Below are 16,265 nucleotides of genomic sequence, written 5' to 3' on the forward strand. Positions count from 1 at the left end.
CCACCACTGGCACAGCATGCCTGCAGTGTGTACCATCTACAAGATGCACTGCAGGGACTTGTGAATACTACTTCAACAGCCCCTCCCAAACCTGCAACTTCTATCATGTAGGAGCACAAGGGCAGCAGGCACATGGGAACAACGCAACCTACAAGTTCACCTTTAAGTCACACACCACTCTGATTTGGATTTCTATTGCCACTCCTTCACTGTTACTGAGTCAAACTCCTGGAACCCCCTTAGCGCATTGTGGTTGTACCTACATCACATTGACTGCAGCAGTTCAAGATAGCAGTTCTTAAGAGCAGTTGGGGTGGGCAATAAATGCTGGGGCTGCCAGCCATGCCCCCATCCCAGGCATGAAGAAAATAAAATTACTATCCCGGCCATCCAAAGAGTTGGTGGGGAACACATTGTCACTGATATTGCCTGCCCCGCATCCATTTCACACTCAATTAATTGGCAGCAGGCAGGACTTCCGCCCCTCACTTGGGAGGAAATCCCACCTTAGAGAGCTGAACAGCCAATCTGCTTGGTTGGTAGCTCCCTCGTGCCTACAATGACAGAAGCTGCAGTGGACAGAAGTGGAAGTTCATGAAGGTCAGGGAGCTAAAGTCCTGGGAATGCACAGAAAGGTGAGTTTTCAGGGGAGGCCTTGTGTGGGGGGTGGGGCACGCGGTTGGTGGTGGATAGTGGGGGATTGGGGTGACCAACAGACCTTTGAGTGGGGGGGGGGGGATGCCACCCGAAGTTAGAAGGGGACTTATGATGGTGGCACCCCCCACTTCCTGCCCGAGGCCTAAACCCAATCATTTTTGGGCTTCCCCTACACCTGAGAAATCTGCCTGCCAGCTTAAAAATTGAGCCACTTAAGGACCTCAATTGGGGCAAGGGCAGGCAGCCTGACCGAAGTATCGCCTGCCCCAGCGTGAAATCGTTGAGGGATGAGGGTGAGCGGGAAGCCCATTCGTGCTCTTTCACGCTCCCCCAGCCTAAAAACCCACTGGCAGAGGAGTGTGAAATTCAGATGCTCGAGTTTCTCAGGTATGCAGTATTTCCTAACATCATTTAAATATGTTTGCCAAAAGATCCTAGTTCAAATATTATCTAAATGACTACCTGTGAAAATTCTTGTTTGTACTTTCTGACAGCAATAAGCACAGTCAATTGATTAAGCAGAATTAATTGTCAAAAGTAGCTTTCTTCCAATCATATTTGAGAAACAGTAGTTCGAAAATCTTTAATTTATTATAATATTTCTAGCAATACTCTTTTTGACTTTTGAACTTGCAACAGCCTTTCTTTTGACTGCAAGGTAAATGTGATTAAATTTATTGGGTCTAATGTATCTGATCTGTTGAAAAGGATGCATCTCTTGATCTTTGTGGTTCAATTACTGAAACTTGAGCCTGTACACAGAAGTTAGTGATGTGTGTTCTGCCTGAAGGCAGGCCCTTGGCTCAATGTCTGCTGATGCTTCATCCTGAACTGTTCTCTTTGCTGATTTTTTTTTGAGAGGTGGTTTGCCATTGCCTTCCACTTACTACAGGGCAAGGCAAGGAGGCAGGCCCCAAGCCTGCCTCAGCTGGAACAGGAATCAAACTCACGCTGTTGATGTTACTTTGAACTACCACTAACTATCTAAGCTAGCCGGCCCCTATACACAGAAGCTAGCTAATAATTCTGGCCAAATTTCCCTTAAAAGATCTTAGGGGGAAAATTTATCATGTAGCGCTGCTACCTCAATTCCCGGGGATAGGCACGATGACTGATTCTTCACTGATATCACTGATAAAAACACTGTGCAGGTAGCGCCCACAGTGCTGACTGCCAGGGAATCAACCTAAATTGAACAAATTTCTTCCCCTAATCCATTTTTTAAAAAATTGTTCAGCTGCGTGTATTATCTTTGTTAATATATGTGCAGCAATTTGAAACCCTGTGGAATCCAATATCACAGATTTAAGAAGTACCTTGTGATAAGCTTTCAGTTTGCATAATGATGTAAATGAAGTGAATGAATGCTATGAAATGGAGGAGTTGAGCCAGTTGTCCTTCTCAGTTTATGATTCACAATCTCACTTCACACGAGCACAACAATTTCTTGCAGCTTGTCCAACATTGGCAACTTTTGTCTCCTTCCATCAACTTTCATTTTCTCTATACTGCCACACTTTTCATGTCTCCTCCTATCTGAAAACTTCTCAGTTTATTAAGAGTTTAATTACAAGGGGGTGAATTTCCGTGGAATGGTGTGAATACTATTTCCAGTGCTTTTACAGCATTTCCACCGTACTTTTCCCCAAGTTACTGTAGACAAGTGGAAAAACCTCTGCGGAAATTTACCCCCAATGAGTTTGGTTCTTCCAATTATTGTAGACCTAGTGGATAATTTCCAGTCAAACAAAATATTGATTTGCTATTAGAACCTGCATAAATACCAAGCTCCCATCCTCCAAAACCATGCATTTTACCCTATGTAACCCAGCCAATACATTTTATGCAAATGTACAAAGAAGGTCTATTATCATAATGATTATTCATCTGCATAGACCCTTTGGAATCTTGCACCCATCTTGGAAAGAATGAATACTGAGTAGTCACACACAAATACAATAATCTTGGAATATCGGAAAGAACTTACCAATGATTCAAAAAACTCCTTCATGCCACACCTATTACTTTGCATATTACAATTCAATCATTTCATGAGCAGTTTTCACTTCAAAAAATGAATAAAATTTCCTGAAATACTTTTTACCACATTAAAAAGGTACAAAACATAAAAACAGTAAAAACAGCAGAAATAAGTTTTGCTCAGAGAAGTTGTCACAAATTGTTACTCTCAGTCCAATTGGACACTGGTGTGGTTTCAGGAGCTGCCTAGCTTGTCAAGGATGTAGTGTACTTTACATGCCAGCCACTGTCTAAGTGGACAGTAGTACTCATTGTGAAACTGCTCAAACTCAGGCGTCTGCCGGATTTCCCTCAGAAAAGAAGCATCAACGTCGGACTCCAGCAAGACCAAAAGAAGTGGGAAAGCGAACAGCATCAAGCCCAAGCCCACCAGAAGGAGTTTCACAAAGCTCTTCGCCAGAGCATTCAGATGTTTGTTGCTTGTCAGCAATTCAAAGCTGCTGCTGAGTACTCGCTTCACTTCCTTTAGCTCTTCCTCCTCGGCAATCAGAAGTGCAGTTTCATTTGCATCTAGCTCATCAAATGAGCCTCCTTCATCCCTCTGGTTCCCGAGTGGGTGGCTATTAAAAAGCAAGTCAATCCCACCATCTTCTACAGGAGTAGGTAGGACACTGGCACTTGGATTATATACTAGTTCTGATATAGTTAAAGATTCTTCACTACTTTCCTCTTTGTTCTCACATTTGAATTCACCCATCTCTCCTTTCTCATTCTGTGGCTCTTTTTCCTTTTCCTCTTCAGATGTGGATTGGTCATTCAATGTCAACAGTTCTCCACCTGAAAAATAGAAGAACATTCAAAGATCTGGATCATGACACCTCTCAATCCTCTTCTCCCTGATGAAAATAAGTTAATGTATGAGAGATTGTGGGTGCAAACTTGTCTCCTACTTCTTGTGCGTTCTTATTCTATTTCATAAGTTGCTGATCCACACCTTATAAACTATTAAATAACTTTTCTCAAGTCATCTGCAAAACACTGACCCAATTATCAAATTGGGAGGTGCTAGATAGACTAGTACCACCAGCCCACTGAGTATTTTCTATTTTCTTTGACAGAATATAATCTGGCTGTTGTGTTTGGTTGCATCTTTCTCTTACTGTACCTAAAAGGACAAGGACATATACTAAGATTTAGCCCAGCTTCCAACTGCTCTGGGCCTTGTTGATTCCATCAGCCAAACAATAAAATGAAAAATCGGGTGAAGAATTGTTATTATAAACCATGTGGGGCTGAAAAAAATTCTTACTGCAGGAGAACAGGAGAATAAAAATATAATTGCCGAATTATTTTTAAAATTCTAAATATCAACAAAAATTGCAGGCAACAATCAGCAGTGGTTTCAAGCAACTGAATCTAAACATGGTACATCTAAAATAAAATTATACTGATGGGGCTTATGCTGCCCACACATAAATACATAACCATGAACTACTTTCACAGTTTAGTGTACTTTTTTCAATGATTAGTATCCAAAACAGAATCAACTGGAGTACTGTGTTCAATTCTGGGCACAACACTTCAGGAAAAATGTCAAGGTCTTGGATAGGGTGGAAAAGATATTTGCTATAATTTTATCTGGGGTGAGGGACTTCATTGATGTGAGAAACTGGAGAAGCTGGGGCTGTTCTCCTTAGAGCAGAGAGGATAAGAGATTTGATAGAGCTGTTCAAAATTACGATTGGTTTTGATAGGCAAAAGGGTCAGTAACCAGAGAACACAGATTTCAGGTGATTGGCAAGAGGACCAGAAGCAAAATGAGGAAACATATGTTTACACAGCGAGTTGCTGTGATCAGAAATGCATTGTCTGAAAGGATGGTGGAAGCAGATTCAATAGTCTCACTCAAAATTAGATAAATATATGTAGGGGGAAAAATTACAGCATTATATGGAAAGGGCAAGGGAGTTTGAATAATCAGGTAGCTCTATGAAAGAGCCCGAGTCTTCTCCTTCTGTGCTGTATCTGTGATAATTCACTGGCTTCAAACAATTTTACAATAGCACATGATATGTAGGGCTATGTGTATCAATATCTTGCTGAATTAAATGCAGGTGGAATTGTCACCTTTTGCTATAGCTGAAAAATGGAATTCCACAATGCCAATTTGAAAAAGTGAGTAGTAGTGTCACAACTAGAATACAATTCCCATACGTCACTCCATTCATTCATTTTTCCCTTAGACTAAAATCTCTGGGAGCATAGAAAAGTGGTAACCACAGCTCATTTATATTTCTACTAGTCTTTTGTATAATGGCATCAATTGTTGCTGTTCATACCTCTCACACGAGAGCTGAATGTATATTTATTATCTTAAGTCCAGCTGTGACATTTAAGATTAGATGATGTACAAGTAGCAGACACATTTTTGACTCTAATCAAAGCACAATTTAAATTCAAATATACAATTTTCACGAAAGTGAATCAAATAAACTAGCATGTTGACCAGGAATGTTTCCCAAATACCAAAACTGTCAATTAATATCTGTCTCAAAAATTATTCGTACAGCAAGAGGTTTACTATTGAAGAAAGATGTTACTGATTCCTTTGGCTATGATCTTTGGTCCATGTTTCAATAATCGAATACATACATCTCGGCAGCAGTAATTCACCATCCGAAAATGAACACTTCTCCTTGTCTGGATTTTTATCAGGGCCTTTCACCATGTCTACTCCTTTTATATTAGTCGAAAATGCTATAAAACGGTCATTTTCTTTTCTGTTCTAGGACTTTTGCAGTCTTGTCAGTGAAACCTCATCAGCAGAACATTCAAAACTACAGTACGGATTAAATGTCAGATATGTAAAAGAGTTTAGGAACACATGCCATGAGGGAAATGATTACTAATATTACAGTTATTTATAAACTGCTTGCCTGAATTAGCCGAAATATTGTACCAAAGAGATTTATAGGAAAGAAATACGATCTTGTCTTAACTGAGCACAAAGGCCTGAATTTTACCCTTGGCAGGCAGGCGCGATTGGCGGGCCTGCAACCTCTCAGGAAACTAGCCACCGCCCATGATTGGCCCCCGACTAGCTGGCCAATTAAGGCGGTTGGGGGTGGGGGTGGGGGCAGGGCATATCGGCCACCGGGTCCAATTACAACCTGGTGGCCAGTTTAAAAACGGCACAGGCAGTTCCTTGAAGGCTGCCAGGGAATAACGTATCTTCTGCATTGTGAACACTGAAGTTATGGCTTCAAGTGCAGCTGGAGATGCCAGGCGGGAGGGCAGGTCGGCTGGGCACTCGGCATCCCGTTTTCAGATGAGTGCCTCGCGGTCCTCCTGGAGGAGATGGCTGCCAGAGATGTCCCCAGGGATGGAAGGAGACCACCACACCTTACAAAAAGAGCTTAGGAGGAGGTGGCAGCACAGGTCAGCAGCCATGATGTTGTGCGGCGCGCATGGGTGTCGTGCCACAAAAGGTTCAACAAAAGGCTCGGGAAGGGTGAGTACTGTGTTAGCATGGATCAGTGTGTTGAAGTGTTAAGGGCTGGCCGTCCCCCTGTGGAGCTCAGGGGTGTTAGAATCTGAGTGCCAACTGTCAATGACACTGGAGCTGGCCAAGAGGGTGAGCCCTGGTTACTTGGACTGACTGCCTTGCGGCTCAAGGGCCACAACTCGGATATGCCTTGCAAGGTGTTCCTCAGCCGGGGTTGGCCAGGCTGCAATGGCGCTGCAGGTAGAGAGTGAACTAATCAATGCTCCTCTGTCCTTTCAGAAGAAGATGGCCCATAACAATATTGACAGATCATGGACAGGCAGAGGCCCCCCAAAACTCATAATCTGGTCCAGATTTAAGCAGGATGCCTGAGTGCTGGAGAGGTGCCATGCACCTTGGTCAACCAGCCGCAGAGAGGCTGGGGTGTCAGAGTGCAGTGCACAGAGGTGAGAGTTTTGGACGGTGCAAACATTCTTGTGCACTGATGGGAGCCTCAAAGCCGAATTCCCCATTTATCATTGAAAAACGAAGGCAACATGATGCAGATCTCAACTGTCTCACCAGGGCACCTGGCATGCACAGTGACAGTGTGAGGACTTAAACTAATGACATGTCATTGTTCTCCCTTAGGTTTGCCAGCACGCACTCAATCACAGGACCCTGAAGAGCCATCCCTAATGCCAGGCTTCACATGCGCTTGCGTCATACCCGCTCTCTGAACCAGGCACCAGCGCAGATACCAGCACCTCGGTAGGCATTAGATCCTCGGCCAGAATGTCGGTGCACTGCGGTGAGGGCACTTCACACTCGCTTCAGGAGCAGGCAGCAGCAGAGAGTGCTCAGGGCACCGGCTGTTGGAGGACTGTTGGAGATCAGAACGATGCTCAGTCGAAGGCAGATGCTCAGTCGAAGGCAGATGATAAGCCTCTGGAGTCGTCCATTAGGCAGCAGATACTGGATGTCCAGCTGGATGTGCGGGAGGATCTGGTGGAGATCTATGAGGTTTGCATGCCATGGCCTCTGTTGTGGAGGAGTCCATGCAGAGCACGAGCACTGCGTTGACCCTCAAGGCTGAGCGTACTGACTCCTCCATTGAGAGAGTGGTGGGCACCAAGACATAGCACTCGTAAACGTAAGATTAAGGCACTGTGAGCACAAGAGGCACTGGTCAGGGGTGATCTTCTGTTGTGTAATGTTTTGTTTATGTATCTGGTCTGGGAATTAAGACCAGAGAAAGTGATGTTAATTTTTTTGTATTGTAAAAATGAGAAAAATTTTGTTTTTGTCCCAATGGCCTGAGTATGTTTCACCTTTGTATATTTTTGGTGCAGGGTACGCCAGTATATAATGCTGTACGTGAGTGGCTCTAAACTTTATTGCACAGGCACTGAGTGGATTTTGGGTTCAAATGAAAGGGTCATTTCAGATATCCGGGATGGAGACGGCAGCCCTGGCATGAGGTGGAAGCAGATCTTTGGCAGCCTAGCTGAAGGAGCGTTGGATCAAGGTGTCCCTGGTGTCCCTGCTTCCCTAAAGGATACAGAGGTCTGCCTCCACACCCTCAGTGTTCTCCTCATCATGCTCCTCTTCTCACTCACTACTGGATTCATCCTCTGTGGCTTGTGAAGATGTGTCAAGATCCTCTTCCCCTAGTGGGTCCCCCCTCGCTGGTGCTAGATTGTGGAGAGCGCAGCATGCGACCACTATCAGTGACACCCGCTGTGGGGGGTATTGTAGTGTTCCCCCTGAACAGTCCAGGCATCGGAAGCGCATCTTCAGAAGACCTATGGTCCTCTCTATCACAGCCCTTGTGGAGGCATGACTCCTTTTATAATGCTGCTCTGCCTCTGTTCTTGGGTGCAGGAGAGGCGTCATAGCCATCTTTTCAACGGATAGCCCTTGTCACCCAGCAGCCATCCATCCAGTCGGGCTGGAGCACTGAAGAGCCTCGGCACCTGGGAGTGTCTAAGGATATAAGCGTCATGGGAGCTGCCAGGGTACCTTGCACAGACTTGCAGAATCTGTGTCTTGTGGTCACATACTTTCTGCACATTCATGGAGTGGATTCCCTTCCTGTTGACGAAGGCACCCGGCTGACCTGCTGGCGCCTTGATGGCCACATGTGTGCAGTCGATTGCACCCTGGACGTGGGGGAACCCAGCCATTTCTGACTCACTCAGCCTAGCTGGCCTCGTCCATATGGAAATTAATGAAAATCAATACCCACCTGAACAGAGCTTCTGTCACTAGCTTGACGCAATTGTGGACAGCCGATTGGGACAGTCAGCAAAGATCTCCCACTGATCCCTGGAAGAAGCCAGATGCAAAGAAGCTGAGGGCCACTGTGACCTTCAGAGCCACTAGCATAGATGGGGTTTCCACCCATACAATTGAAGGTGATCTCAGGCCCAATAATCTGACAAATGGAGGTCATGGTCTCCCTGGAAAGGTGGAACCTCCTTCAGCATTGCACCGCAGACACATTGAGGTAACTACATCGCCGCCTGTAAACCCTGGCAGCAGGATAGTGGCATCTTCTGTGGCCCTTTCCACATTGGGCTTCCTGCTGGCCCTGCGCCTCTTGTGCCTGCACCTCTCCCCCCGCAGAAGATGCCACTATCCTGCTGCCAGGGTTTACAGACGGCGATGTATCTACCTCAATATGACCGAGGTGCAATGCCGAAAGAGGTTCCACCTCTGCCCCCACAGGTCGCTCCCCTGGAAGCTACATTGCGACACGTGTCCTCCTCTCCCTTCTGCCTCTCTCTTCCTCCTCAGAGAAGGTACCTCCAGCAGACATCACAATCCCCATTACCAGGGTAACAGAAGGCTGTCTGAGACCTGGAAGGGTCCACACAGTCCGAATCCTCGAGGGACCCTGGAGACATCAATGAGTCCTGAAATGACGCGTGGAAATGCTAAGAATGAAGCCACAAACAGAGATGAAACTGCCAAGTACTGAGAAGCCACCAGCAGCAAATTATCTCCAAAACCCCTCACACCGGCAATGCCGCTGACCCATTTTATCCCGCCCGTGGATGAGGTTTTGCAAATTGTGGGCTGCCCGTTTTGCCCATTCGATGAGCAAAAAATTGTATGGGTCACGTTAAATCGCCGTCAATTGGATTGTCAAGGGCCTTAACTGGCGTCTTAATTGATGGCAGCATGGCTCCGATTCCTGCATGCGCCCGCCAACTGAATGCGCAATGACGTCAGGACACTTGCCTGACGTCATCGTGCGTCAATTTACACTCGCCCAACAAGCAGAAAATTCTGCCTATAAGATTCTGAAGTGGCTTGAAAGGGATTGTTTCTCCTGGCTAGGGAATCTGGAACACAGGGGCACAGCTTCTGGATGAAGTTGAATATATTTAAGTCTGAGATAGACAGGTATTTGGTCTCTCTGGGATTCAAGGGATATGAGGAGCAAGCAGGAAAATGGAGTTGAAGCTAAAATCAGCCATGATTGTATTGAATGACGGAGCAAGTTCAATGGACGGTTTACTTCTGCTCCTGAGTGTTATGTTCTTGTGTACACCGTTACTATTCTTGAGACCCTGTCTCATGCATACTGGAGAGCACAACCACATCCGTCCAAGCATCTAAAGTGCATCTTCAGCATGCCGATGGCTTGTTTGATCATACACCTAGTGGTCATATGGCATTCATTGTAGCACTGCTGAGCTTCATTGGTTGTGTTTCTGATAGAAGTCATCAGCCAAGTTTGAAGTGGGTATCCCTTGTTTCCAAGCAACTACCCCTTAAGTGTGCTTACAGGGCCAAAGGTGTCTGGGAACTTGGAGTGCCTCAGGACAAAAGCATCATGGCAGCTCCCTGGGAATCTTGCACACTTGCAGATGTATCAGGTGGAGTCTTGTCCAATTGGTCCCTGCTAGAATGAAGGGACAATTTTCAGGTTAGGAACCTGATTCCCTATGAGTCAGGCTTTGCCGAGGTTCTTTCCCAGTGCCATGGCATTAACATCCCACCTTTGGGCTCCCTGAGAAATTAGCGTGGTCCCACACTCTGACTTTCCCAGCATTTCCCTGCACAGCACTCCTCAGGACAACACACCTTGCAGCTCCGCTCATTCCTCTCTCTGTGGACATAATGCATCTCCATCTGAACAGCCAACGCTCACACTCATCCTCAGCCTACTGTCCTCTCATAGTCATGCCTCACATTCACCCTCCACAAATGGCATCCTTTCCTCCTTACCATATCCATGATAAGCACCCTCGCCCCTCTTCTTTCTCTCCATGCAGGGGCACAGTATTTGGTGGAGGGAGTGGCCGCCCAGTGATAGGCACCTTGTCAGAATGTGCCATTGCATGCCCACTTGCTCCAGCGAGAAGGTCTTATTCCAGAAGGCTGCAGATGTCAGTAATGATCCGTCGTGAGAACCCGAGTCTCCTGAGGCACTGGAGTTCAGGCATGTCAGGAGAGCTGATCCTCTGTCTGTAGACTCAGTGGCTGGGTTTTTCCAGTCCTACTGCAGGAGCCAGCCAAAGGTCTATTGACTTTGGGCGGGACCAGAAAATCCCAGCCTGTGTTGGGGCTCTCACCTCCTTCCAGCTGGATCTTGGTGTCCATCCCAGCTGCTCTGTGAAGGGGCATGTGTCTGAGGTGAGGGCGCTAGTGCTGCTGCTGCTGTTGGTGTGGCTTCTGCTCGCTTGCCTCTCTGCAGAGGGGGAAAGCGGAGCTGCCTCAGCTGCTGACATGCCATGTTGAAGGCTGGCATCAGGGAAGTGCAGCTGAAGATGAGTGAAGTACTAGACCAGCGAAGTGCCTTCCAAAAAGTTGACAATCATCTGTGAAGCAGTGAAGTGAAATCTCTGGAAGAAGTGCAGTGAACAGCAGTCTCTCAATGGCCATGGCTGAAGCTCTTTAGTGTAACCAATCATAGCCCTCCCAGCTTGTCAGTTTCACTGGCAAAGTGTTTTCCTCTGTACTTGCCTCAGTGTCCCTGCATAGCAATGTTTAGACATAGAGCAGAATCGTCCCAGATTTGCGCTAGATGCGGTAACGGGCGTAAAAAAAGTTGTTTTACCTGCCAGCTGCAATGGCGGGGTTTCCCGCCAGATCGTTCCATCCCCAGCACATCCCGCCCATTAATAATGCATTCACGGGAAACACTCCAGATTGCTGGTGGGCAGACTTGGATTTGCCCAACACATTGTGACCTCAGCGCTTCCTCGCTCTGGGCGCCATATTTAAAGCGCACCAGAGCCCAGCCTACTTCATGTCTCTAGGCCAGGACTGCTCCAGGCGACAGATGGCCCCGAAAGCAAAGAAGACAACAGCTCCCAAATTTAGTGACGCCTCTCTGGTGCATCTGCTGGACACAGTGGAAGGCTGCCCCGATGTCCTCTACCCCCGCTCTGGCTGCAGGAGGTACACCAGAGTCACCAATCCAGCCTGAGAGGTGGTGGCAGTGGCGGTCAGCGCCACCGGAGCAGAGGAGGTCAGCCATCCAATGCAGGAAGAGGATGAATGCTCTCGTCCATTTTGCCAGAGTAAGTCAACCACCTCATCAGTCTCAGCTCACACACTCACAAACCCATCACACATCCACAGTGATCTCACACCTCAAGAGACAAGACCACCAACTCTCACACACACCCTTGCATCTCTATCAGGCTCATATTGTCTGCGGTTCACATCCTCATCCTGCCCATGGCTCTGCTCATCACACAAACATTCCATGTGTCCTGCTCACACTCTCTCCATCTGTTTTCATGGAGGAGAAGCTGGCTCACAACAGCAGGGAGAGGTCCCAGACTAGGGGGTGGAGTGGCCCACATTAGGCCCTCACTCACTCTGAGGAGCAACAAACGCCCAAGTGAGGATCCTGCACCACATCATCCCTCCCTCAACGCAAATGTAAGTGCTCTCTCCTGCTTTTGACTCAGCTACCATCCACTAATTATCTCTACTTTGGTTCACAGGGAGCTCTGCAAAGTGACCGAATACCTCAGCCAGCCAATCCCTCAGCTCTATCCAGGTCCTCACCTCCAACCAGGAGGACACCTCCTCCATTGTAGTGCTGGAAATAAGCATCCCATCACAGTGCTTACCCACACCCTCCACCAGTGCAGAGACACACACCGCAGTTGGACCTAGGACTAGAGCAGGCTCGGGTTCACAATCTTGTGGTCACCGCACGGACATGTGTCCGCAGCAAGAGGCAGGTTCAGCCAAGCTTCCCGGCACTTGGAGGACTGCTGGGGAAAAGACATCTGTGAGGTTCAAGTGAGATGATGAGCCCATAGATTCGACTTTCCAATTCATCCTGGAGAGTCAGCAGAACATGATGCAGAGCTGTTGGAAGCCCCAAAGCTGTTGGAAGCACGTGAGTTGGAGGAGTGCATCCACCTGCTTTCTCATGTGTGTGCTTGGAGGTCTCCATGGGAAGAGTTGCAGACTCAATGGAGACTCTAGTCCTGCAGAACGTGAAGTTGCCCATAGACCTACACTCCATCACAGTAGCCATGGGCAAGTTCCTGCAGTGGCAACATGAGAGGGAAAAGGGGTACCTCGACATCCCCCCTGATGCTCCTTTCCCTCAAGGAGTCAGGTCAGGGCCCTCAGGCACCTGAAGGGAGGAGCAGCAGCAGCTGAACACCCCTGGGTCATCCACTCAGGAATCTCAGAGGCCGTCCTCTCCCTCTGAGTCCACTTTGCCTGTGACCCCCTCAACCTCGTCCGCTATCACTGCAGAGGGAGCAGCTGGCCCACAGGAGGACAGCCAAAGCAAACTGAGGCCCCCAAGGCCTCGGCTGCCCAGAGGACGCACACCAAAGTAATCAGAGGCAACAGGGCCAACCATTGCACAGGGTGTCTCCAACCCTGCTGCGGATGTCAGGGCAGCACCTAGAAGAAGTGGTAAGCCTAGAAAAGTTAAGAAATTCTGATCACAGTTGGTTGCACAGGTGAACACATTTTGTTACTTTATAATCTGAAAATATATTCACTTTCACTGAATAATGTGTAATGTTGTCTTTCAGCTTAATTCACAGGCTTCGCGCGTCCTCCCTCTGCAGCCCCCTGACTAGTTCAGCTGCACACAGCCGGCCCACGAGTGGTTGTGGAGGGAGAAGAGTGTGTGTGGCAGGGCCTTTAGGAGCCTCGTGCAAGCACTCTCCCACGTACACAGAGCCTCATCCATCACACTCGCTTCACTGTCCCAAGCATGCTCAGTGCTGACTACTGGGGTTCCCTTTCAGTTGTCCATTTGAGCTGACCTACATCTCTGCCCGCCAACTGTTGCACTCCGACGCAACACCTGTGCCCACTCAACATGAGGCTCCACTCATTTTCAATTTTGACAACTACGGTAGCAGTGAAGTTTTGGATCAGTTCCTCATCCTTCCCCTCCCCCAGTCCCCATGTCCTTTCCCCCATCACTGTCAGGCCCCCGGCATCACCTTTCACCTCCCCACCGTCACCTCCCAACCCAAACCTTTGTCTTTCCAGGTGAACGTGCATATTCCCTACCTTCCTGAGAATCCCACCTCCATTCACATTGACACCCCCGACCTCCTCCTTCCCACCTCCAGGGTCTGTGTCTGCCTCCGAGTCCACACCAACCACCCTCGCCGTCGCTTCTACCACTACAGACTCACCCTACCGGCTCCCTCTGCCGCCTCTCATACTCATCATTCCCTCCTACCATTCCCGCCCTCGGTTTGCTGCCCAAGAGGCAGTCATTAACTCCACAGACCCCTCCCTTGTACGTTCACCTAGACATGCCCACCATTAATCCCTCCTCCACCCTTACTCCTTCCTCCACCCTTACTCTCTCCTCCTCCCCCCGGACACACCTTGCCCCCGCCCTCCAAACTCCTTCTCCCCTCCAAATTCCCTCCTCCACCTGGACACTTTCCCCCCCACCAAAATCCCTTCTACCCCCCCATAAACCTTCCCCTCTCTGAACTGCCTCCCTTACACCTTCCTCCCCCCTTACACCTACCTCCCCACTTGCCGCATTCTCCCCCATTACACCCTCCCCCCAATACTCCCTCCTACCCCCTCCCAACCCCTGACAACTACATCCCCCACCCCCCCAACCTCACCGCCCCCTTGACCCCACCACCCTCAGTACACCTTCCTCTCCCATTCAAATCTAGACCTTCCTCTCTCCTTCCCTCGCCGATTGTCTATGGCAGTCCATGGCCAACACCATGATTTTCCAAAGCAGACCCAAAGCATCAACGGAAACTTCCCACCTTCCATGAGTGCTTTGCAGCAGACCCATGTCCATGAGAATCCACCCAGCATGTGATGCTTGTGTTTCTCCAGGGTCCAGTAGCTGTTGGGCTCCAGCATCTTCATCTCTTCGGATGTCCACGATGTGAGCAAGGCCCTAACGGTAAGTTCCGACTGCTGCATGTCACACTTATCCAGATGTGTTCTGGGCAAGTGTGTTCCCACCAGCGTAACGGAAAATACTGGGATGCAAATCAGGTTCATGCCAGCCTCCGGCGGAATTCTTGTTCCGCCACAGTGGGCACTATCGGCTGATCCCGCTGTAATGATCAGACGATCCCGCCAGCGTGAAATTGATTTCTGCCCCTCACACCGAATTGTCACTCCACGCCTGCCATGACGCCTGACACCAACAGGACGGACGGTTCCGTCCATAATGTGTAAGATATGTGCTTTTGGAAAAGAAAGAATTCATGATTAGAGAGTCTCTTAACTGTCTTTTTAGACACTTCAATTGCTTTATCACCAGACCCACAGGGGCTCCCTGCTAGACTCAGCCAGGGAAAGCCAGAAGAGGGCAGGATGACGTCAGGATCCCTACCGCACATCATTTCTAGTACTTTTCCACCCCCTGCACATCTGAACCAGCCTCCACCTGGCTGGGAAAATTGTGCCCATAATTTTTGTGGTTGCACTACAGCTCCACATGGAGTGGAAGCCCTTGTGGTTGATGAATGCTGCCAATTAATCTGGGGATGCATGAATTACCACCCTGTGTGCAATTGAGGATGCTCCACACCTGTTGGGAGGCAGTCAGAGACACAAACCTGAGCCCCCGCTCATTCTCCCCCCTATCAATGTCGGCAAAGTTGACGTAATTGGCGGTCATGTCAAACAACCCATGAGTCGCCAGTCTTATTCATTTGCGTTTTGATTGGGAGGTTCTGGGTATATCCCCAGCAGAGCCCTGCAAGTATCTTGAGCCAGAAAATTTGAAGGCAATGGACATTTAGACAACCAGTGGTACCAGGTCCAGCAAGGGGCTGGTCTCCTAGAAGATGTGACAACCTGAGCCTCCTGTAGCACTGCTGGTCTGACATGTCAAAGAAACCCAAGCTCTGCCTGTGCACCATTTCACAGGTGGTGCCTCCTGTGAGCTGTTTCCCTTTCTGTGGCTCTACTGCGCTGAACTGCTGCTGGTCATCTTGCTCCTCATCTGACATCCAATCTAAGACCCCGAAGCATCATCCACCTTGATGTGATTCAGAAAACTTTCTAATTGTACAAAGACAACTCTCAGCAAAAAGTACTGTGAACAATCTTTCCCATTAGTAGCTAAGAAAGCAGCTGTGAGTCCTGAATATTTATTGTAGTATCTTCAAGAGTTTTAATCAACCTACTCAACAGCCATTGTGTCCTCACCTTGTTTTCAAAGGTGAGTTTCAGGAAGTACACTAGATGCAACGTTAAAGTTCAAACTGTGGTGAATTATCACTACAATTGTACGATTACCATAAATTAAGAGGCAATCTGCCGCTCCAGAGGGGGTTGTGTGCAACCAGCCTAACGTGTTCAAGTTAATCATGGAAGTTGTGAATTGGAGACAGCTTCCTTACGTGCTCATATTTTTGCCATTTTAACCCTTCACTCACACTCAAATATACACAATGCCCCAGGCTAAAATTCTACCCACTAGAGGGAATTTTTCCTATCACCTTGGAGCCAGGTTCGAAGGTTGGGGAGGTGGAGAAATGGCAAAAAAAAGTGTTCAGCTCTTTGCACTTTTACCGGAGGAGACTTCAAACCTGTCAGCAGCCAAAATCCAATTAACAGGTATTTCTGGAAGACAATGAAATTTTGCCAGCAGTGCACAGAACCCCTGCTGTGCCTGCAGCTTGTCCACTAGAGGAGGTAA

General features: G+C 48.1%; 1 protein-coding gene across 1 annotated transcript in view; it reads right to left on the reverse strand.

Annotated features, from left to right (window-relative positions):
* Window positions 1–959: 959 nt before the first annotated feature.
* frmd3 (FERM domain containing 3) overlaps window positions 960–16,265 on the reverse strand; it is a 318,178-nt gene continuing 302,872 nt past the window's right edge. Inside the window, exon 17 of the mRNA XM_078567752.1 lies at window positions 960–3,396. Coding sequence (XP_078423878.1) covers window positions 2,873–3,396 — 524 coding nt within the window. The 3' untranslated portion in view covers window positions 960–2,872. The remainder of the gene's footprint in view (window positions 3,397–16,265) is intronic.

The sequence above is a fragment of the Cetorhinus maximus genome, chromosome 2 (genome assembly GCF_964194155.1).
Source record: "Cetorhinus maximus chromosome 2, sCetMax3.hap1.1, whole genome shotgun sequence".
Lineage (NCBI taxonomy): Eukaryota > Metazoa > Chordata > Chondrichthyes > Lamniformes > Cetorhinidae > Cetorhinus > Cetorhinus maximus.